General features: G+C 41.0%; 1 protein-coding gene and 8 non-coding genes across 10 annotated transcripts in view; all 9 read right to left on the bottom strand.

Annotated features, from left to right (window-relative positions):
* Window positions 1–149: 149 nt before the first annotated feature.
* Window positions 150–222, bottom strand: trnar-ccu. Its single transcript has one exon. It is a non-coding gene; the product is annotated as a tRNA-Arg (tRNA).
* Window positions 223–4,149: 3,927 nt separating this feature from the next.
* On the bottom strand, window positions 4,150–4,222 carry trnar-ccu. The gene has a single exon. It is a non-coding gene; the product is annotated as a tRNA-Arg (tRNA).
* A 245-nt stretch (window positions 4,223–4,467) lies between these two features.
* On the bottom strand, window positions 4,468–4,540 carry trnar-ccu. Its single transcript has one exon. It is a non-coding gene; the product is annotated as a tRNA-Arg (tRNA).
* Window positions 4,541–5,540: 1,000 nt separating this feature from the next.
* trnar-ccu lies at window positions 5,541–5,613 on the bottom strand. Its single transcript has one exon. It is a non-coding gene; the product is annotated as a tRNA-Arg (tRNA).
* A 245-nt stretch (window positions 5,614–5,858) lies between these two features.
* trnar-ccu lies at window positions 5,859–5,931 on the bottom strand. Its single transcript has one exon. It is a non-coding gene; the product is annotated as a tRNA-Arg (tRNA).
* Window positions 5,932–6,815: 884 nt separating this feature from the next.
* On the bottom strand, window positions 6,816–6,888 carry trnar-ccu. The gene has a single exon. It is a non-coding gene; the product is annotated as a tRNA-Arg (tRNA).
* A 1,303-nt stretch (window positions 6,889–8,191) lies between these two features.
* trnar-ccu lies at window positions 8,192–8,264 on the bottom strand. The gene has a single exon. It is a non-coding gene; the product is annotated as a tRNA-Arg (tRNA).
* Window positions 8,265–8,827: 563 nt separating this feature from the next.
* trnar-ccg lies at window positions 8,828–8,900 on the bottom strand. The gene has a single exon. It is a non-coding gene; the product is annotated as a tRNA-Arg (tRNA).
* Window positions 8,901–12,991: 4,091 nt separating this feature from the next.
* The window catches only part of LOC117473425 (glutamate receptor ionotropic, NMDA 2C-like), a 50,997-nt gene continuing 45,777 nt past the window's right edge, over window positions 12,992–18,211 (bottom strand). For both annotated transcript variants that reach the window (XM_034119002.1, XM_034119003.1), the window contains 2 exons: window positions 17,170–17,402; window positions 12,992–15,873 (listed from right to left, as the gene is read on the bottom strand). In XM_034119002.1, coding sequence (XP_033974893.1) covers window positions 14,344–15,873; window positions 17,170–17,402 — 1,763 coding nt within the window. In that variant the 3' untranslated portion in view covers window positions 12,992–14,343. The remainder of the gene's footprint in view (window positions 15,874–17,169; window positions 17,403–18,211) is intronic.

The raw sequence follows: 18,211 nt of genomic DNA, 5'->3' as shown, positions 1-18,211 counted from the left end.
CATCATGGTATATTCCATGCGATAACATAGATGTTCCTATTGGAGAATGTATCCTATTGCACAAGGTCACTTTAACTGAAGGGTGTGCTTTAAAACCTCTGAGTAGCTGTCACTTATTAAACCCCTGCATCACAGTTATACAAAGCAATCACCCCAGATGGGACTCGAACCCACAATCCCTGGCTTAGGAGGCCAGTGCCTTGTCCATTAGGCCACTGGGGCAAAAATATTTTCACCAAATATGACAAAAAACGACGATGTGTACTGTGTAGAGAAATATCCGAAATAAAAACTCCATATGTCAAAAGTCTAGGAGAAACATCATGGTAAAAACCAGGCAATACCATAGACAAGCCTATGGGAGAATGTGTCCTCTTGCAGAAGGCCACTTTTCAAGAAGGGTGTGAGTTCAAACCATTGACAAGGTGAAACGCATTAAACCCTTCATCACAGTTATACAAAGCAATCACCCCAGATGGGACACGAACCCACAATCCCTGGCTTCGGAGGCCAGTCCCTTGTCCATTAGGCCACTGGGGCCAAAATATTTGCACCAAATATGACAAACAACGCCAATGTATACTTTGTAGAGAAATATCCCAAATAAAATCTACATTCCTGAAAGGTTTAGGAGAAACATCATGGTATATGATGTTCACTTCGGACATTCGGATGGTGGAACCTCTGGAGCGCTGACTCCATCGGATAGTTTTTACCAAAAGCTGACGTTTCATGGCACGAAATGCGCACTCCCGTATGCCCTTTTGACTCTGGACTCGCTAATATCGAAGGATCGGAGCAGCCCCGCCCCTCTGAGGAGTGACGCGTCCAGAGCACATGTGAAAAAATCATCTTCCAGACTGTTAATATTGTTACTGCTATTACTCTCTGGTAACGTTAACATTAACCCTGGTCCTGAGTGTTTCTCTGCTTCCTTGCATCATTTGCCAACTCCGAATGAGTTTAGCTGTAGGCAAGGATTGGGCTTTCTGCATGTTAATGCTAGAAGCCTAGTGCCCAAATTAGATGTTTTCAAGACCTGGTTTTTAGTTGCTAAGCCTGATATTGTTGTAGTTTCTGAAACCTGGTTAAACCCTCTGTCACTGACACTGTTATTCAGATTGATGGATATAATGTATTCAGAGCTGATCGTAAGGGCAGAGCTGGTGGTGTTGCAATATACACTGCTGAGAAACTACAGTGCTCTGTCCTTCACTCAATTTCAATTCCAAGGCAATTTGAGTTGCTAGCAGTCCAAATAACTATAGCAAATGCTCCTCTCACTGTTATTGGCTGTTATAGGCCTCCATCGGCCATCATGGATGCAACTACTAGCCTTACTGAATTGTTGTCTAAGTTTTCTTCTGAAATCATTTTATTGGGTGATTTAAATTGGGACTGGTTAAGTGATAAATCTTCACAGTTTAAGCAGGTTTGTGATTCTTTGAATTTAACTCAGCTTATTGATAGTCCCACTAGAATAAACCCTGCCAAACCCAATAACGATACCCTTATAGATGTCATTCTAACAAATGCAGCTCATAAGTATGTGTCTGTTGGTGTTTTTCCTAATGATATCAGTGACCATTGCACTATCGCTTGCGTTAGGAGCACTAAGTTGCCCAAAGCCAAGGGCCTTATTGTGCTCAGGCGCTGCTTCAAACACTTCTCTGAGCAGGCTTTTCTACACGATCTGGCGGAGGTTAAATGGCACTTCACAGCGTTAATTCCATCTGTTGATGTTGCCGTCCAATTTTTTATTGATCACTTTTTATCGATTATTAATAGACATGCCCCCCTTAGAAAATTCAGAGTTAAGAATAGGAACACTCCATGGTCTACTAGAGAACTATCTGATCTCATTCATGATCGAAATAAGCAATGGTCCTTAGCTAGAAAGTCTAACACTAGTGATGACTGGCTTCTTTTTCGTGTCCTCAGAAATAAATGTTCTGCCCTTATTAAAAAAGCTAAAGCTGATTACTATCTGAGCTTAACCACTGATTGTTTTAATGACCATTCCTAAATTCTGGAAAACAATTAAATCACTTCAGAACAAGAAGGTTTCTAGTTTCCCACAAAAACTGAAGGTCAGTGATTCTTTTATTTCAGATTCAGATGGTATGTCTAATGCCTTTAATGCTCACTTCAAAAAGGCTGGTCACATTTTTGATGAGCAAAGTCATGACTCTCTAAATGGTCGTACTCACAGCCATAGTCAAGAGTTGAACTCCCCTGTTTTTGATTTCGCTTATTTCTCGGTCTCTGAAGTCTTACAGGGTTTGCACTCGATTGATCCTAAAAAGTCTGCCGGGCCTGACGGCCTCGACCCGTTCTTTTTAAAAATTGCAGCTCAGATGATAGCACAACCAGTAACTGATATTTTTAATCTCTCCCTGTCCACTCACACACTGCCAGCTGTGTGGAAGCAAGCTCTGGTATCGCCCCTCTTGAAAGCTGGTGATCCCACGGAGTTGAATAACTATCGTCCTATCTCAAATCTTTCTGTGTTATCAAAGATTCTTGAGTCCCTTGTTTCTACTCAGCTAAAACTTTTTTTAAATTCACACAACATCCTTAACCCTATGCAATCTGGATTCAGATCAAAGCACAGTACTGTGACTGCCAGTCTGAAAGTCTTAGACGATATTAAGGCTGCTTTGGATAAGAAATCAGTTTGTGTTGCATTGTTTATTGACCTAGCCAAAGCATTTGACACTGTAGATCACCACATTATGTCTAATGTTATGTTGGTATCTCGTTTCGGTCACAATGCCATTTGCTGGTTTCAGAGTTATCTAACCGACCGTACTCAATGCGTCAGGTTGGGTAGTACTGTCTCTGACCCTGTCACCTTGGAGAAGGGAGTTCCACAGGGCTCTATCTTGGGGCCCTTGCTCTTTTTATTATATGTAAACAATATTTGTAATCAGATGCAATTTTCTACCTATCATATGTATGCTGATGACACTATTGTATACTCGTGTGCTCCTTCTCTGGATATGGCCGTTTCCAATTTAAAATCAGATTTTATTACGCTGCAGCATGCGCTTCTTGATTCTAAACTGCTATTGAACAGTAAGAAAACCAAAGCAATGCTTTTTGCTCCCAAGTCAGCGTCCTCCTCTTGCCTCTCCATTGACACCCTTGATGGCGTTTCTGTTGAGTTTGTTGATACCTACAAATATCTGGGCTTTTGGTTGGACAGTAATCTGAACTTTAAACACCATATTGAAGTTTTAACAAAGAAATTGAAATTCACTCTTGGCTTCCTTTTCAGATTTAAATGTTGTTTTTCAATTTCATCCCGTAAAAGGTTGGTCTCTGGCTTATTCCTGTCCCAGCTGGACTACGGTGATACCATTTATAGATTTGCCTGTCCCACTGTTTTGGCCAAACTTGACCCACTTTACCATGCTGCACTGCGTTATATATCAAATGCACCCTATAGGACTCATCATTGCACAATGTATAGCCTAACTGGATGGTCCTCACTTACTATGCGTAGGATGCAGCACTGGTTTTTATTAATGGATAAAGCCATTTTAGGTAAGCTTCCACTCTACATATGTGTCAGATTTGCCCCAGTTTGTGACTCTTACAACCTCAGATCCAGTGCCTGGATACGGTTCCAGGTACCTACTGTACGGACTGAGGCTGGAAAAAGGAGTCTTTCTTATTATGGTCCTTGGTCTTGGAATGACCTTCAATCACGCCTTAAACTGAGGGCACTTGTCTCTATTTCATGTTTTAAATTGAAGTTGTCTGAAGTCCTCACCACCAGCTGCTCTTGCAGTAACAAGTAGTGTACTTTTTTTTATTGTCCTAATGTGCACAATGTAGTGACTGCTTTTTCGTCTTTTGTTTTCTTTGTTATGTTCTCTGTATTTTATATGTTTGTGTTATTTGTTATGTGTAACGTTGCTGCCCTCTTGGCCAGGTCAGCATTGAAAATGAGATTTTATCTCAATGTTTTTATCTGGTTAAATAAAAAAAAAAATAAAAAAAGATATTCCATGCGATAACATAGATGTTCCTATTGGAGAATGTATCCTCTTGCACAAGGTCACTTTAACTGAAGGGTGTGCTTTAAAACCTCTGAGTAGCTGGCACTTATTAAACCCCTGCATCACAGTTATACAAAGCAATCACCCCAGATGGGACTCGAACCCACAATCCCTGGCTTAGGAGGCCAGTGCCTTGTCCATAAGGCCACTGGGGCCAAAATATTTGCACCAAATATGACAAACAACGCCAATGTATACTTTGTAGAAAAATATCCAAAATATAATCTACATATGTCAAAAGTCTAGGAGAAACATCATGGTAAAAACCCGGCAATACAATAGACATGCCTATGGGAGAAAGTGTCCTCTTGCAGAAGGCCACTTTTCATGAAGGGTGTGAGTTCAAACCATTTACAAGGTGAAACGCATTAAACCATTCATCACAGTTATACAAAGCAATCACCCCAGATGGGACTCGAACCCACAATCCCTGGCTTAGGAGGCCAGTGCCTTGTCCATTAGGCCACTGGGGCCAAAATATTTGCACCAAATATGACAAAAAACGACGATGTATACTGAGTAGAGAAATATCCGAAATAAAATCTACATTCTTGAAAGGTTTAGGAGAAACATCATGAGGCTCGTCTCAATACCCCTCCTCGACTCCTCTCTCCCCGTCCTCCGGGACTTGACCCGGAAATCGATCAAGACACGCCATGTTGAAGGACGTCCCAATAGCTGAAATGCACACGGAGGAGTCGAGGAGGAGTGAGGGAGGAGGAGGGGTGCGGGAGGAGACAAAAGGGAGGATACACGAGAGCAGACTACGCGGAAGTGTTTTCCCTACTCGCGTATAAAAGCTAGATCTTGATAAATAACAATTATTTGTTTTGTTTTGTGTTAAAATATTGAGAAGTTAAATTATTTAAAATGCAGTCCTGAATGTGGGTTTGTGGTGAATGTGGGGATCTACAGGACACACATGTTCAGAGTAAAGGCTTTCACATTATTATAATTATAATTGTATTGAAATGTACATTTTACACCACAACGGAACACAAAAGCAGGACCAACAATCATACATTGAATTCCTTGACTAACAAGAGAAAGATTCATCATTTAAATACATATTTAACAACAAATGGGCCGGTTCTAAAGGGTTATTCAGTTAAACCCGATGAGAGGGGATACAGCTGTGCACATGTCATCATTAACAGACGTCGTTTAAGAGTGACGTTTGAGTGAACGAGGACATCCCAATTAATACCTGAGGACTCCTCTGTCCTCGCGTCACCTCCTCGTGTCTCTCGCTCGCATCTTACGGAGGCGGAGCTAAGACGCAAGGAAGGGACGGGAGTGAGGGAAAGGAGGGGTATTGAGATGAGGCTCCTGTATAATCCATGCGATAACATAGATGTTCCTATTGGAGAATGTATCCTCTTGCATAAGGTCACTTTAACTGAAGGGTGTGCTTTAAAACCTCTGAGTAGCTGGCACTTATTAAACCCCTGCATCACAGTTATACAAAGCAATCACCCCAGATGGGACTCGAACGCACAATCCCTGGCTTAGGAGGCCAGTGCCTTGTCCATTAGGCCACTGGGGCAAAATATTTGCACTAAATATGACAAAAAACGACAATGTATACTGTGTAGAAAAATATCCAAAATAAAGACTACATATTTCAAAAGTTTAGGATACCAAATTATGGAATAATTAATGCAAAACATAGATGTTCCTATTGTAGAATGTATCCTCTTGCACAATGTCACTTTAACTGAAGGGTGTGCTTTAAAACCTCTGAGTAGCTGGCACTTATTAAACCCCTGCATCACAGTTATACAAAGCAATCACCCCAGATGGGACTCGAACCCACAATCCCTGGCTTAGGAGGCCAGTGCCTTGTCCATTAGGCCACTGGGGCAAAAACATTTGCACCAAATATGACAAAAAACGACAATGTATACTGTGTAGAAAAATATCCAAAATAAAAGCTACATTCGTGAAAAGTTTAGGAGAAACATCATGGTATATTCCATGCGATAACATAGATGTTCCTATTGGAGAATGTATCCTCTTGCACAAGGTCACTTTAACTGAAGGGTGTGCTTTAAAACCTCTGAGTAGCTGGCACTTATTAAACCCCTGCATCACAGTTATACAAAGCAATCACCCCAGATGGGACTCGAACGCACAATCCCTGGTTTAGGAGGCCAGTGCCTTGTCCATTAGGCCACTGGGGCAAAGATATTTGCACTAAATATGACAAAAAACGACAATGTATACTGTGTAGAAAAATATCCAAAATAAAAACTACATATTTCAAAAGTTTAGGAGAAACATCATGGTATAATCCCTGAAATACCATAGACATGCCTATGGGAGAACGTGTCCTCTTGCAGAAGGCCACTTTTCATGAAGGGTGTGAGTTCAAACCATTGACAAGGTGAAACGCATTAAACCCTTCATCACAGTTATACAAAGCAATCACCCCAGATGGGACTCGAACCCCACAATCCCTGGCTTAGGAGGCCAGTGCCTTGTCCATTAGGCCACTGGGGCAAAAATATTTGCACCAAATATGACGAAAAACGACGATGTATACTGTGTAGAGAAATATCCGAAATAAAATCTACATTCCTGAAAGGTTTAGGAGAAACATCATGGTATATTCCATGCGATAACATAGATGTTCCTATTGGAGAATATATCCTCTTGCACAAGGTCACTTTAACTGAAGGGTGTGCTTTAAAACCTCTGATTAGCTGGCACTTATTAAACCCCTGCATCACAGTTATACAAAGCAATCACCCCAGATGGGACTCGAACCCACAATCCCTGGCTTAGGAGGCCAGTGCCTTGTCCATTAGGCCACTGGGGCCAAATTCTTTTCAACAAATATGACAAAAAACGACCATGTATACTGAGTAGAAAAATATCCAAAATAAATCTACATATGTCAAAAGTCTAGGAGAAACATCATGGTAAAAACCCGGCAATACAATAGACATGCCTATGGGAGAACGTGTCCTCTTGCAGAAGGCCATTTTTCATGAAGGGTGTGAGTTCAAACCATTGACAATGGGTCCTTCTCAGGTCGACTATTTTCATTTCCTCGGTCCTCGGTCCTCGGTATCACCGGAAGTTTATTTGTCTGCGCCATCTTGAGTAGCGTCCCATGGCTCTTATTTCTGCCGGAGGACCGAGGAGCGAGGAGCGAGGAGCGATAATGGAGGAGCGATAACCGAGGAACCACCAGACCATCCTCCGGTGAAATCCTCAGATACTCTCCCCGCCCCCTTACTGTGTATCGCTCACTGATTGGACGATGCAGCGCATGCACTGATCTTATGCTTCTTGACATGAGAGCAGTTTCCCAGCGGAGTGAAGAAAACACATGAAACTCACGGGACTCACTCCTCAGTTTATACTGTGTTTTGTTTCAATGAATGCATCATTCAGTTACAAATATGTGATAAATCTGAACAACAAAGTGGTCAAAAATTATTTTATTCATTTATTGGAAACATTTTCATGATCGCTTTTTCGTTTTACATTTTCATTTATTGTCATTTCCATTCAGTCAGTCATTAAGTGCTATTTAACATGTTAATTTGCTACATATCCACACAAACAAAGTGTGCAATCCAATGATTAATGAATGTTAATCTAACTGGGTTTTGATAGATAACATATCTCTTTTTCTTCTCTGAATTATTTTATTTCTATTGTGCACTCTAATCAATATTAATCCAACTATTGTTCGTTTATACATTTTAAGAATGGCGTTTATCTTTTTTGAGAATGAGTTCTTATTTGATTTGATGTATTTGGGTCTACAACAGATGATACAAATGTTTGTGTCAGTAAATGTGTACTAACAGAGGCGGGGGTGTTTGTGAAAATAACGGGGACAGAGCTGCTGTCAGACGAACAGCTGTGCGGCGTCATCACAAACGGACGTCGCTTCACGTGACGCTCCGGAGGAAAGGACGTCCCATTGCTCTTAAAACTCATTTCCCTGCTTCTCGTGGTTTCCTTGCGTCTCTCCATGCTTCCCTGGTGGGAGGGACTAAACGCAGGGAAACGACACAAGTGAGGGACGGAAGGATTCCATTTAATCGACCTGAGAAGGACCCAATGTGAAACGCACTAAACCCTTCATCACAGTTATACAAAGCAATCACCCCAGATGGGACTTGAACCCACAATCCCTGGCTTAGGAGGCCAGTGCCTTGTCCATTAGGCCACTGGGGGAAAAATATTTGCACCAAATATGACAAAAAACGACGATGTATACTGTGTAGAGAAATATCCGAAATAAAATCTACATTCCTGGAAGGTTTAGGAGAAACATCATGGTATATTCCATGTGATAACATAGATGTTCCTATTGGAGAATGTATCCTCTTGCACAAGGTCACTTTTACTGAAGGGTGTGCTTTAAAACCTCTGAGTAGCTGGCACTTATTAAACCCTTGCATCACAGTTATACAAAGCAATCACCCCAGATGGGACTCGAACCCACAATCCCTGGCTTATGAGGCCACTGGCTTGTCCATTAGGCCACTGGGGCAAAGATATCTGATCCAAATATGAGAAAAAGGACAATGTATACTTTGTAGAAAAATATCCCAAATAAAAACTACATATGTCAAAAGTCTAGGAGAAATATCATGGTAAAAACCAGGCAATACAATAGACATGCCTATGGGAGAAAGTGTCATCTTGCAGAAGGCCACTTTTCATGAAGGGTGTGAGTTCAAACCATTGACAAGGTGAAACGCATTAAACCCTTCATCACAGTTATACAAAGCAATCACCCCAGATGGGACTCGAACCCACAATCCCTGGCTTCGGAGGCCAGTGCCTTGTCCATTAGGCCACTGGGGCCAAAAATATTTGCACCAAATATGACAAACAACGCCAATGTATACTTTGCAGAAAAATATCCAAAATAAAATCTACATTTGTGAAATGTTTAGGAGAAACATCATGGTAAAGTCCCTGAAATACCATAGACATGCGTATGGGAGAACGTGTCCTCTTGCACAAGGTACATTTTACTGAAGGGTTTGAGTTCAAACCTCTGACTAGGACAAACGTATCAAAACCCTGCATCACAGTTATACAAAGCAATCACCTCAGATTGGACTTGAACCCACAATCCCTGGCTTAGGAGGCCACTGGCTTGTAGGCCACTGGGGGCAAAAATATTTGCACCAAATATGAGAAAAAATGTCAATGTATACTGTGTAGAAAAATATCCAAAATAAAAACATTTGTCAGAAGTTTAGGAAAAAACAGCATGGTATATTATGTCCAAAAACGTGAAAATATTAACAACATGGTATTGTATGTGTAAAACATCAGAACAATAGACATTGTATAGTAGGTCGAACATTTCAGTGAAAAAAATAGTATAGTATGTCAAAAATATCAGGAACAAATATAAATGATATTATAAATTAAATAACAAATATATTAAATATATTATAGCATGTAGAAGATACTTATACATATAACAAATAACATAGGATTTCATCCTGAAAATATTTAAAAAAAGACACAGTACAATATGTTTAAAATATCATTAAAAAACAACATAGTATAGTATATCAAAAATATCAAATATAAGGACATTTATAGTATTTTGAAATTGTTAGAAAATATGTATAGTATAATCTGCTGAAATGCATAGTATAGAATGTCAAAAATATCACATAACAAAAAAAAACACATAATAGTATCGTATATTGAAAAACTCAGATCTTGGTTTGTCACAAATCTCAGAAAATATCAAATATGTCATCAGCATAGTCTTGTTGCACGAGCATAACACTTCACTTGTTGTCGCTGCAATGTAACTGCTTTTATTCACAAAACTGCTGTCAAGCCATCTCCCTGAAATGTAACTACTGTATGTCTTGTAGTTGGATATTTATGTACAGTTTACTTTAATATCTCCTTCTCCCATTCACTTGTGACACTATGTTGGAAATGTCTCTGCACATTTTAGGGATAGACTGCATGTGTGAAAGGAACTTCATTCGTGTTTTTTGGGGACAATGAATGGCAGTAATACCTTAAAGGTCACATATTATGCAAAATCCACTTTTTCATGTCTTTTATACTTAAACATGTGTCCCCTCTGTGTAAAGAGATTCTGAACGTTTCGGGGAAAAAGATTCCCTCACTTTTTGTCCTGATCCATTTATATAAAAACCCTTGAAACACTTTATGATGTCATAACGATTTTTTGGCTTCTGTAACCATTAGCCAATCACCAACCAAGTTAAAACCCCCCACCTTATCACCTGAATCTCCTCCTAGAGCACCATTGTGTTTTTTTTAACCAAATATCTTGCAGAGGGGTGTTGGGAGTGGCACCTTATTTTCATCTAAAGTAAAAGTCAGAGAATCAGCACTTTTGAAACAGGGCTGAAACAGAGGGGATTATGGGATGCTACAATGCAAGATCTGTTTGGTATTTCGAGCCAAACACTTCAGAGACATGTTTTGTATATATCTGAGAAATATAATATATTGATGAAAAACAGTATAATAAGGGACCTTTAAGATATTTCAGTCTTGGCAACGTCGACGGTTGCCTCATGAATGGCTGGAATAGCAGGATTTATCAATCATAAATAAACACTTATAATAGGAATGTTCATGAATTTAAAACACAGACATATTATAGATACATGTGACAGCTGGACATAAAGACCCAGCTGTAGACAGTGGTTCCAGTCTAATGGCTGTAAAAATGAATGACTTCCTCTTCTAACCTGGAGCAGCAGGGATAAGCTCCACAGGATGATTAGTATGTAATAGAGGGGGAAACCACAGTTCATGAATGCATCCTCTTCCAGGTGCCACATGGAAATACTTTATTTTCTTGTCATTATGACAATGAAACATATATATTAAACATGCAGAATTCCTTCAACCTCGACTGTCATCATTTGTACTGCTTCATATTATAGCCTGTTTAAATACTGTGTGCATACAGGGTATGGTTGTGGTTGTAAGGAAATACTTACAGAAGTGCTCAAGGGAGCTCACAATAAACCAAGTCATTCTTTCTGTTGGTAAGTTATTTATAAATAGGGTCTCATTTTGTCTTTACCTTTAGCTCTTGATATACATAGTGCATTCATTTCATCTTTGAATATGAGTGTGTGGTTATTTTAAAAGACCAATCAGTTCTGAAAATATGAAGTTGGGTGTTATGTCACTTTCCTTTACCCTGTTACAATGTTAGAGGAGTTTGTTATATTTAATCTTACCTCTATAAATAGCAGGTTTAAAAATATTCAGAACTGTTTCATTTGTATAACAGTTCAGTCTATGTTTCTCACCACTAAAAGCAGAAGATGTCAATAGTGTTGACCCATTTTACTCGATATAAATGTGCTTTGTAGGGTAGACTGAGACCGTCCCTTTTTTACCATACATTCCTTCCTGCCATCCACAAAAAGATACAAAATCCACTTGTTCCAGGCAGGGTATATCTGGGCTGTATGTTGGGCCAACAATGATGTCTTGATAACCAAGACATGCTGAGCCCCTTTCTGCTCTTCAGGGATGAAAATAAGTCCAATTACCTTGAACTAAAATAAAATATAGGATCAGTAGCAGCGGAGGATTAAATTAATATTAGGATCCAATCTAAGGCAATGCTCCAGTAACAAAGCAGAGAGTAATGGAAAAATCTAAGCGCTCAATGTTTGGACTCTCCGACATTACTCATCTGGCCTATTGAATGGAGTCTTATCTCGTCATGACAACAGCATACAGAGATTGAGAGTAATTGCCATGGCAACAGGTCACCTTGGAATAGTAGCTTATCTTTCCTTAAACTTGCTTCAGGCGAGCGCTGACGGAAGTTTAAGGATACGTCCTCACTGCTGCTCTGTCAGGTTCAACAAGCCTGACAGAAATCTTGTTAAAAGTTCAAAAGATTTCAAGTAAAAGAATAACACTTTCACCACTTGGTGCAATCTCTTTTTTCTGTCAGTCGCCAGCTGACATGTGAACCAAACCCCAGAAGCATATTCCTCCAGGATGCTGCAGCAGATGACTGACCTCCATATGACGAGACTGGAGAAGAGGGCTTTGATCATCATCCAGACCATCATTTTCAAGTACTGTGCCACTTTATGATTTCCATCCATCTCTTCAATCCAAGAAGATCCATACCCCTCACAACTGTGTGGTAAATAAAAAGCTGCAGACAAAAGATCGTTAGGGTTAGCTTAGCTTAGCATAAAGACTGGAAACAAGGGGGAAACAGTTAGGCTCGCTCTGCCTAAAATTCACCTTCTAGCACATTAAAGGTAGGGTAGGTAAGTTTGAGAGACCAGCTCGAGATACACTTTTTGTTATATTCCATGGAATGCTCTTAACATCCCGATAGCAATGAATATCTTAAGTGCTTTGACAAAAAATCCATAAAAAAAATTAATCTGTGGAAGCCGTAGTACTGTAAAAAGTACGACCAATCATTTTAGCCGGCCCGGCTAAAATAACTGGATGGCCTACCTGCCTGTCAGCCTTCCATCTGTGCACAGACTTATCTCGTGCCCTCATTGGTCATGTGCGCGTTCGTGTGTGTTGGAGGAGGGCCTCTGTAAGGAAGTGGCAGATTTTCTCCGGTTGTGTATTTTCAAATTCTAGCGATCTCGAGCCGGTTTCTCAAACTTACCTACCCTACCTTTAACAGTGTATCAAGTGTGTTTCATCTGTACAAAAGTCCCACACAAAGACTTCCATCTGTTAACTAGCTGTAGCTTCAAAATTACAACACAGACATTGGGGTGGTAACAATTGTTCCCATCTAAAAAGTAAATACATGTTTTTCCCAAAGCGTCGGACTGTTGCTTTAAGACTATGAGTTTTCTTAAAGTAATATGTATCTCTACAAAGTAGGTATAGACCAAAAGATAAAGGCTCCACAAAGAAGAGGCACATGTGCATGTTCATCCAAAAAGGCTCTTTAATTGGTCTGAGTGATTCATTACAGGGTGAGGGAGCTAGGTAATATAGATACTAGAATAGCTTTCATTACCTCATTCAAATCTGATCATTTAAAAGTAAGAGGGGTTGGGAAAAACAAGGATGACAGGGGAATATAAAAGAGTGGAAATGAGAAAAAGATGAAAATCGTAATATAGGCCAACTGATAGAGTTAATACAGTGATGACAAATATTAAAGTAAATCGGCAATAACCTTACAAAAATGAAAATTGTGCTAAAATGTGATTAGAAATGTTTAAAGAGTGACAATAAATTCCTATCATATGTAGAATACATGAATATGACACTAACCAGTCTCAAATAAGACTTCTCTATATTGATATATTATTTAAATGATTTATTTTGAGTGTGAGGCCCTTTGTGATGTTGTGCTGTACTGCAGCCTCCTACTGAAATTCAGTGAGGAACACAAATCCATGGTTTAACACACCAAGTGCTGGTCAGTGCTTTCCCAATACCTTCATCATTTTACAGATTGTGTTCATATGGACTGCTTTCACAAAGTCACTGCTACCTCTCATTATTCCCTATATATGACGACTTGAAGAAGGGTTTAGCTCCATAATATTATACATATTTTAAGAAGTCACCTGAAATGTTAACAGATGACTCAAAAATAAATGAATTCTAGAAAACTACGGTTTTCCCGTGTCTTTGTCAAGTTTTTGTTTCCTTAATGTGTTATTTTGGAATTAAACTCTTCACATGTTCATCTTCACAATGTTTTGCTACAGTGGCTGCTTGTTTTTGGTGGCGGTATTCACAATCACAATCCCTTATTCCCTTCACTATTTCACCCTTGTTGTAAACAGTTAATCTACTTAACAACAACCAAGACTGAATCCCAACCACCCACAATAAAATATGTACAACATACACATGGCATGAAAACTCTGGTTATAGATTAACCATGCGCCAACACCCTGGACTGTTGTAAATCTTAGTGCACATTGAAGCACAGAAAACACAAGCATTGTAGGAAAGTAGCAAGTACGTAAAACCTGCCCACCCACAGCTTTACACAACTGTCTCAAGGTTAAATTGGTACTGTGCAGTTTTCTTATCTTATTGTAGTATACATCAAAAAAGTCCTAAACATCTGTAAAATCTGCTGACCCAAACTTCTATTCTTTACCACACAAAGTCACATAAAAAATCAACAATTACTTCAAGTTATAACTTTTCCACTTTTCATATATCTTAGCACTTCCCCCTCTCAACAGTGGCCATCTTTAAGAGTCCTGTTCTCTGATATTCCACAGTATCCATCTTCTAAGGTTCTTTTGGTTTCCCATTAGACCTCAGACTCAAGACTGGAAACCCGCCGCCAAGGACGAAGTACGCAGGGGCTCCCCGCAGGCTGACCCCCTGCTCGCTGACCTGCTAGGGCCTCTGATCCAGTCTGGGATCCCTGATAGATGCCATAGGCTCCGTATAGACTGTCCTGGTACAGCAGAGCCCGCTGGCTTCCACATCTCCCATCACCACAAGTCAGCAGCTGGCACACTGGGCTGCTGGAGGCCTGGCTGTGGTGCTGAAGGTCTAGGGGGCCGTGGTAGAGCGGTAGTCCAGGGTATGAGTTCAGGTAGTGGGCATATTGTCTGCTAAGCAAGCTGGTGGCTCTGCGTACCATCCCCCGCCCTAAACCACTGCCATGTCGCACTGCCTCTCCGTATGTCGGGAGGTGGGCGGAGTGGGAGTAGCGCAGCCTCTGGCCCTTACGCCCATTAGGCCTCCTATGGTCCTCCCTTATGTGGAGGTAGGCCTGGTTCCGTGGGAGGCACAGGTTGTTTCGAAGTTGGGCAGGGTTGTAGGGCTTTGCAGGTGCGGTCTGAGGAAGCATGCATGGGAACAGGTCCGGCAGGGCAGACTGCGATTGGCTGGACAGGGATGACAGGGATTCCTCCATCTGACGCATCTGCTCGCTGCCCCACGTTGCTTTAAGGAATGAGGGGCGGCGGTGCCTTCGTCTACCTCTGAGCACCATGTCCTCCGGGGGCCAGGAGCCGTAGTTCTCTACCCGCGGACACTTCACCTCCTCTGAGTAGATGCAGTCAACGCTGGGGGCGGAGATGTGGTTTTCTTGGAGGTGGTTGGCTTTGAGCTCACTCAGATAGACGGGGCTTATGTTGCTCTTTTCCTGGTCCCTGTGTTTTCTCCCCTCTACATTCCCATCCTCACACTGGAAACTTTTAGATCTTCTTTTCCGTCTGGAGAAGCCCGCATGGACTTGCTGGTTTTGATGCGTGGAGACCGGGTGAGATGCATAGATGTCAGGTAGTTGGAGATCATTGTAGGGGATGAAGGGTGAGTGAGGATGGGGGTCTACATAGAGTCTACCTGTGGTCTGGTAGTGGTGTGGGTGCTGATGAGGGAGTGGTTCACCCATAGCCAGATGGGGGCTACTGAGGCTGGACACAGGAAGTGGCCGGTCATACAGACATGAAGAAGAGCGAGTTGGGAGCGTGTAGCGTAGTGGCGTTGGCCTGGTCACACCCCTCTGGAGTTTCAGAGAGGTAACAGCGGTCAAAGGTGGGGTTAGTGGGCAGTGATTCTCCGTAATATAGGCAAATCCTCCTGGTACAGTCTCCGTGGCGACTTGTGGAATACGAACAGGCAAGCTGCCGCCATGACGACTCAAATGCTCTATGGTCTTGGTGGCGTGGTCCAGAGACGTCTCAACATTGGCAGTGGAGACCAGGTCCTTGGCAGTGCGAAGCATCTTAAGCATGTTTTGTTGAGCGTAGTTGGAGGTTAGGTCAGGTTTGGCCAAACCAGATGAACGCCCAGGTTCCTCTACTCCCTTGAAACAACTATAAATACCCTGAGAGACGAAACAGAATGATAAAGAAAGAAAGAGGATGGAACAAGAGGTGGAAAACAGACAAGAGAAAAAGAAGTAGAGTATAAATCCCCTTATTATTTGGAATTAAATCAATAGTTAGCTACAAACAGTTTAACCTCGAATCAACCTAGCACTCCTCAGGGGACAATTTCACAGAATAAATTTCAACCAATTTGTGCGTTTCAAAGTTACGTTCCACCTCCTAACTAATAAAAACCCCACTAGCAGTTTAATAAAAAACTGATTTCATTAATATCTCATTTCATCACTGAGGCACTTAGTCACAAATGTATTATGCATTCTCCCGGGAGTCAAAGAAAAACAGTTTAAGCTGAGGGGATTGCTTCACACACACACACACACACACACACACACACACACACACACACACACACACACACACACACACACACACACACACACACACACACACACACACACACACACACCACCTATAACAGCATAGACAAACACAGATCCAAATCCCATGACTGCTCTCTGCTTACAGTTGGCTGGGAGATCCTGAAAGAGACAAATTGAATTTGGCCCTTGGGGCCACCCCGCACGGATTAATGATCAGATAGTCATTTGGCAGTTAATCTGATAAATCCCCGATCCAGGCACAATAGTGTAATTACACAGTAAAGGAGCACAGAGGCTGGTTTCCGTAGACATTTCCCTGGCTGCATCTTCAGTCAGAGCTTTTTATGCCTCAATGGCCACAGTCCCAAACAACGGCATCAACAAACCGGGCACTGATTAAGGCTAATTGCAAATTAACATTGAGCAATTTGAGTTAAATGCTAAGAGTAAACACCAGAATTAGTGCTTCTTTTCTGTACCATTTATCTCTCCTCTCCCCTCTTATTTTTAATAACGATGCAGTGATATTTTAGCTAATATTTTAACAAGGCCTGCTAATGATACAATGTAATGACATGCAAATACACATACATTTGCACTTATTCATCATCACATAAAATCCACTTAATTTAAAACAACATATCACTGCAAACAAGCAACCACTTAACAGTAAAAAATAATCAACCAGCCAATCTTTCAATCACTCAACAGAGCTGTTACTTAACCAATCCAATTTCAGCCAGCCAATACGCTTTTCACAAACTAAATAACCACTTTAGGAATCAGTAATCAGTCATTTCTCCCCATGACCAAGCACTCAAAATCAAACCAACCGGTACTCCATAAGACGACAAGCTACCCAAGGGAGAAAACTAAATCTTATCAATCAAATGACTTATTTGCATATCTCACCCTACTGATGGCCAACATGTAGTCAAGTTTGCGAGACTTGCGGAGGGAGTGTCTCAGTTTCCAGTAGAGCAAGTGTTCCCAGGCAAAGACCAGCATGCTGAGGCCCATGGCCACGAGCAGCATGTAGAAGACTCCCGCCATGTTGTCAATGTCCAGCTTGCTGCTCATCACTTCGTTCTTCTCGTTCTGACAGATGCCCGACAACCACACCGTCTCCAAGCGCTGCGTGTCTCCTGGAGGGAAGTAGGTTTATAAGAGTAGAGGGGGGAGAAGAAAAAGTATATGAGATGACTGGTCAGAGTCATAAGGAGTAAGATATATGATAGCTTACAATCAAGATGAATATCGTGAAGATCATGGGTAATATTGGGTATTATTTCATATCGGGGGCTAAAATCCTTGTAGTGGCTTGAGTGGCAGCCATCTTCTTATTTGTTTTTTCTATTTTTTTTCTGTGTTGATCCAACCCTGGTATCCCCCATATCAACATCCAAGTCATAAGTATGACTTAGAAACACAGAAAATATCAAAAAATATGCACATGGGCCTATGTAATAGGGAAAACTGATGTATCGACCATGTTCAGTGTTTTTTCTTTCAAACTAAATCATTCATACAACAGTATTCAATTGTCTGATGATAGGAACGCTTTTGCTTCACTACCTTCCATGAGGTCAGGTGACAAAATTGGCGAGACTTGGGCAGATAAGACACATTCAGTTCTGCTCTTTTTCCTGCTCCATTGTCAGAACACTGCGGGACTTCAACTGTACACAAACTGCACAAAATGACCTACAAGTCCAATAATGCAATAACCCTCAAACTAAAGCTAAAAGTCAGTACTTCAACATTATCAACCTGACTGATCCATATTCTGCCATTTGGGGAATTGTGTATAAAATGATTGCAAAAACATATATAATTTGTACTTGAAAAGGGTCTTTCTGGCTGCACACTACAATGAAGTGTAGAGGAATCCCAACACACAAACAAAGCACATTTTAAATGAGAATAATTTACAGCACTTGAACACCATTTCCTC

Source organism: Trematomus bernacchii, unplaced genomic scaffold (assembly GCF_902827165.1).
Source record: "Trematomus bernacchii unplaced genomic scaffold, fTreBer1.1, whole genome shotgun sequence".
In the NCBI taxonomy this organism is placed as follows: Eukaryota; Metazoa; Chordata; class Actinopteri; order Perciformes; family Nototheniidae; genus Trematomus; species Trematomus bernacchii.
Note: the sequence above shows the minus strand (reverse complement) of the source record. Positions and strands in the feature narration are given on the sequence as shown.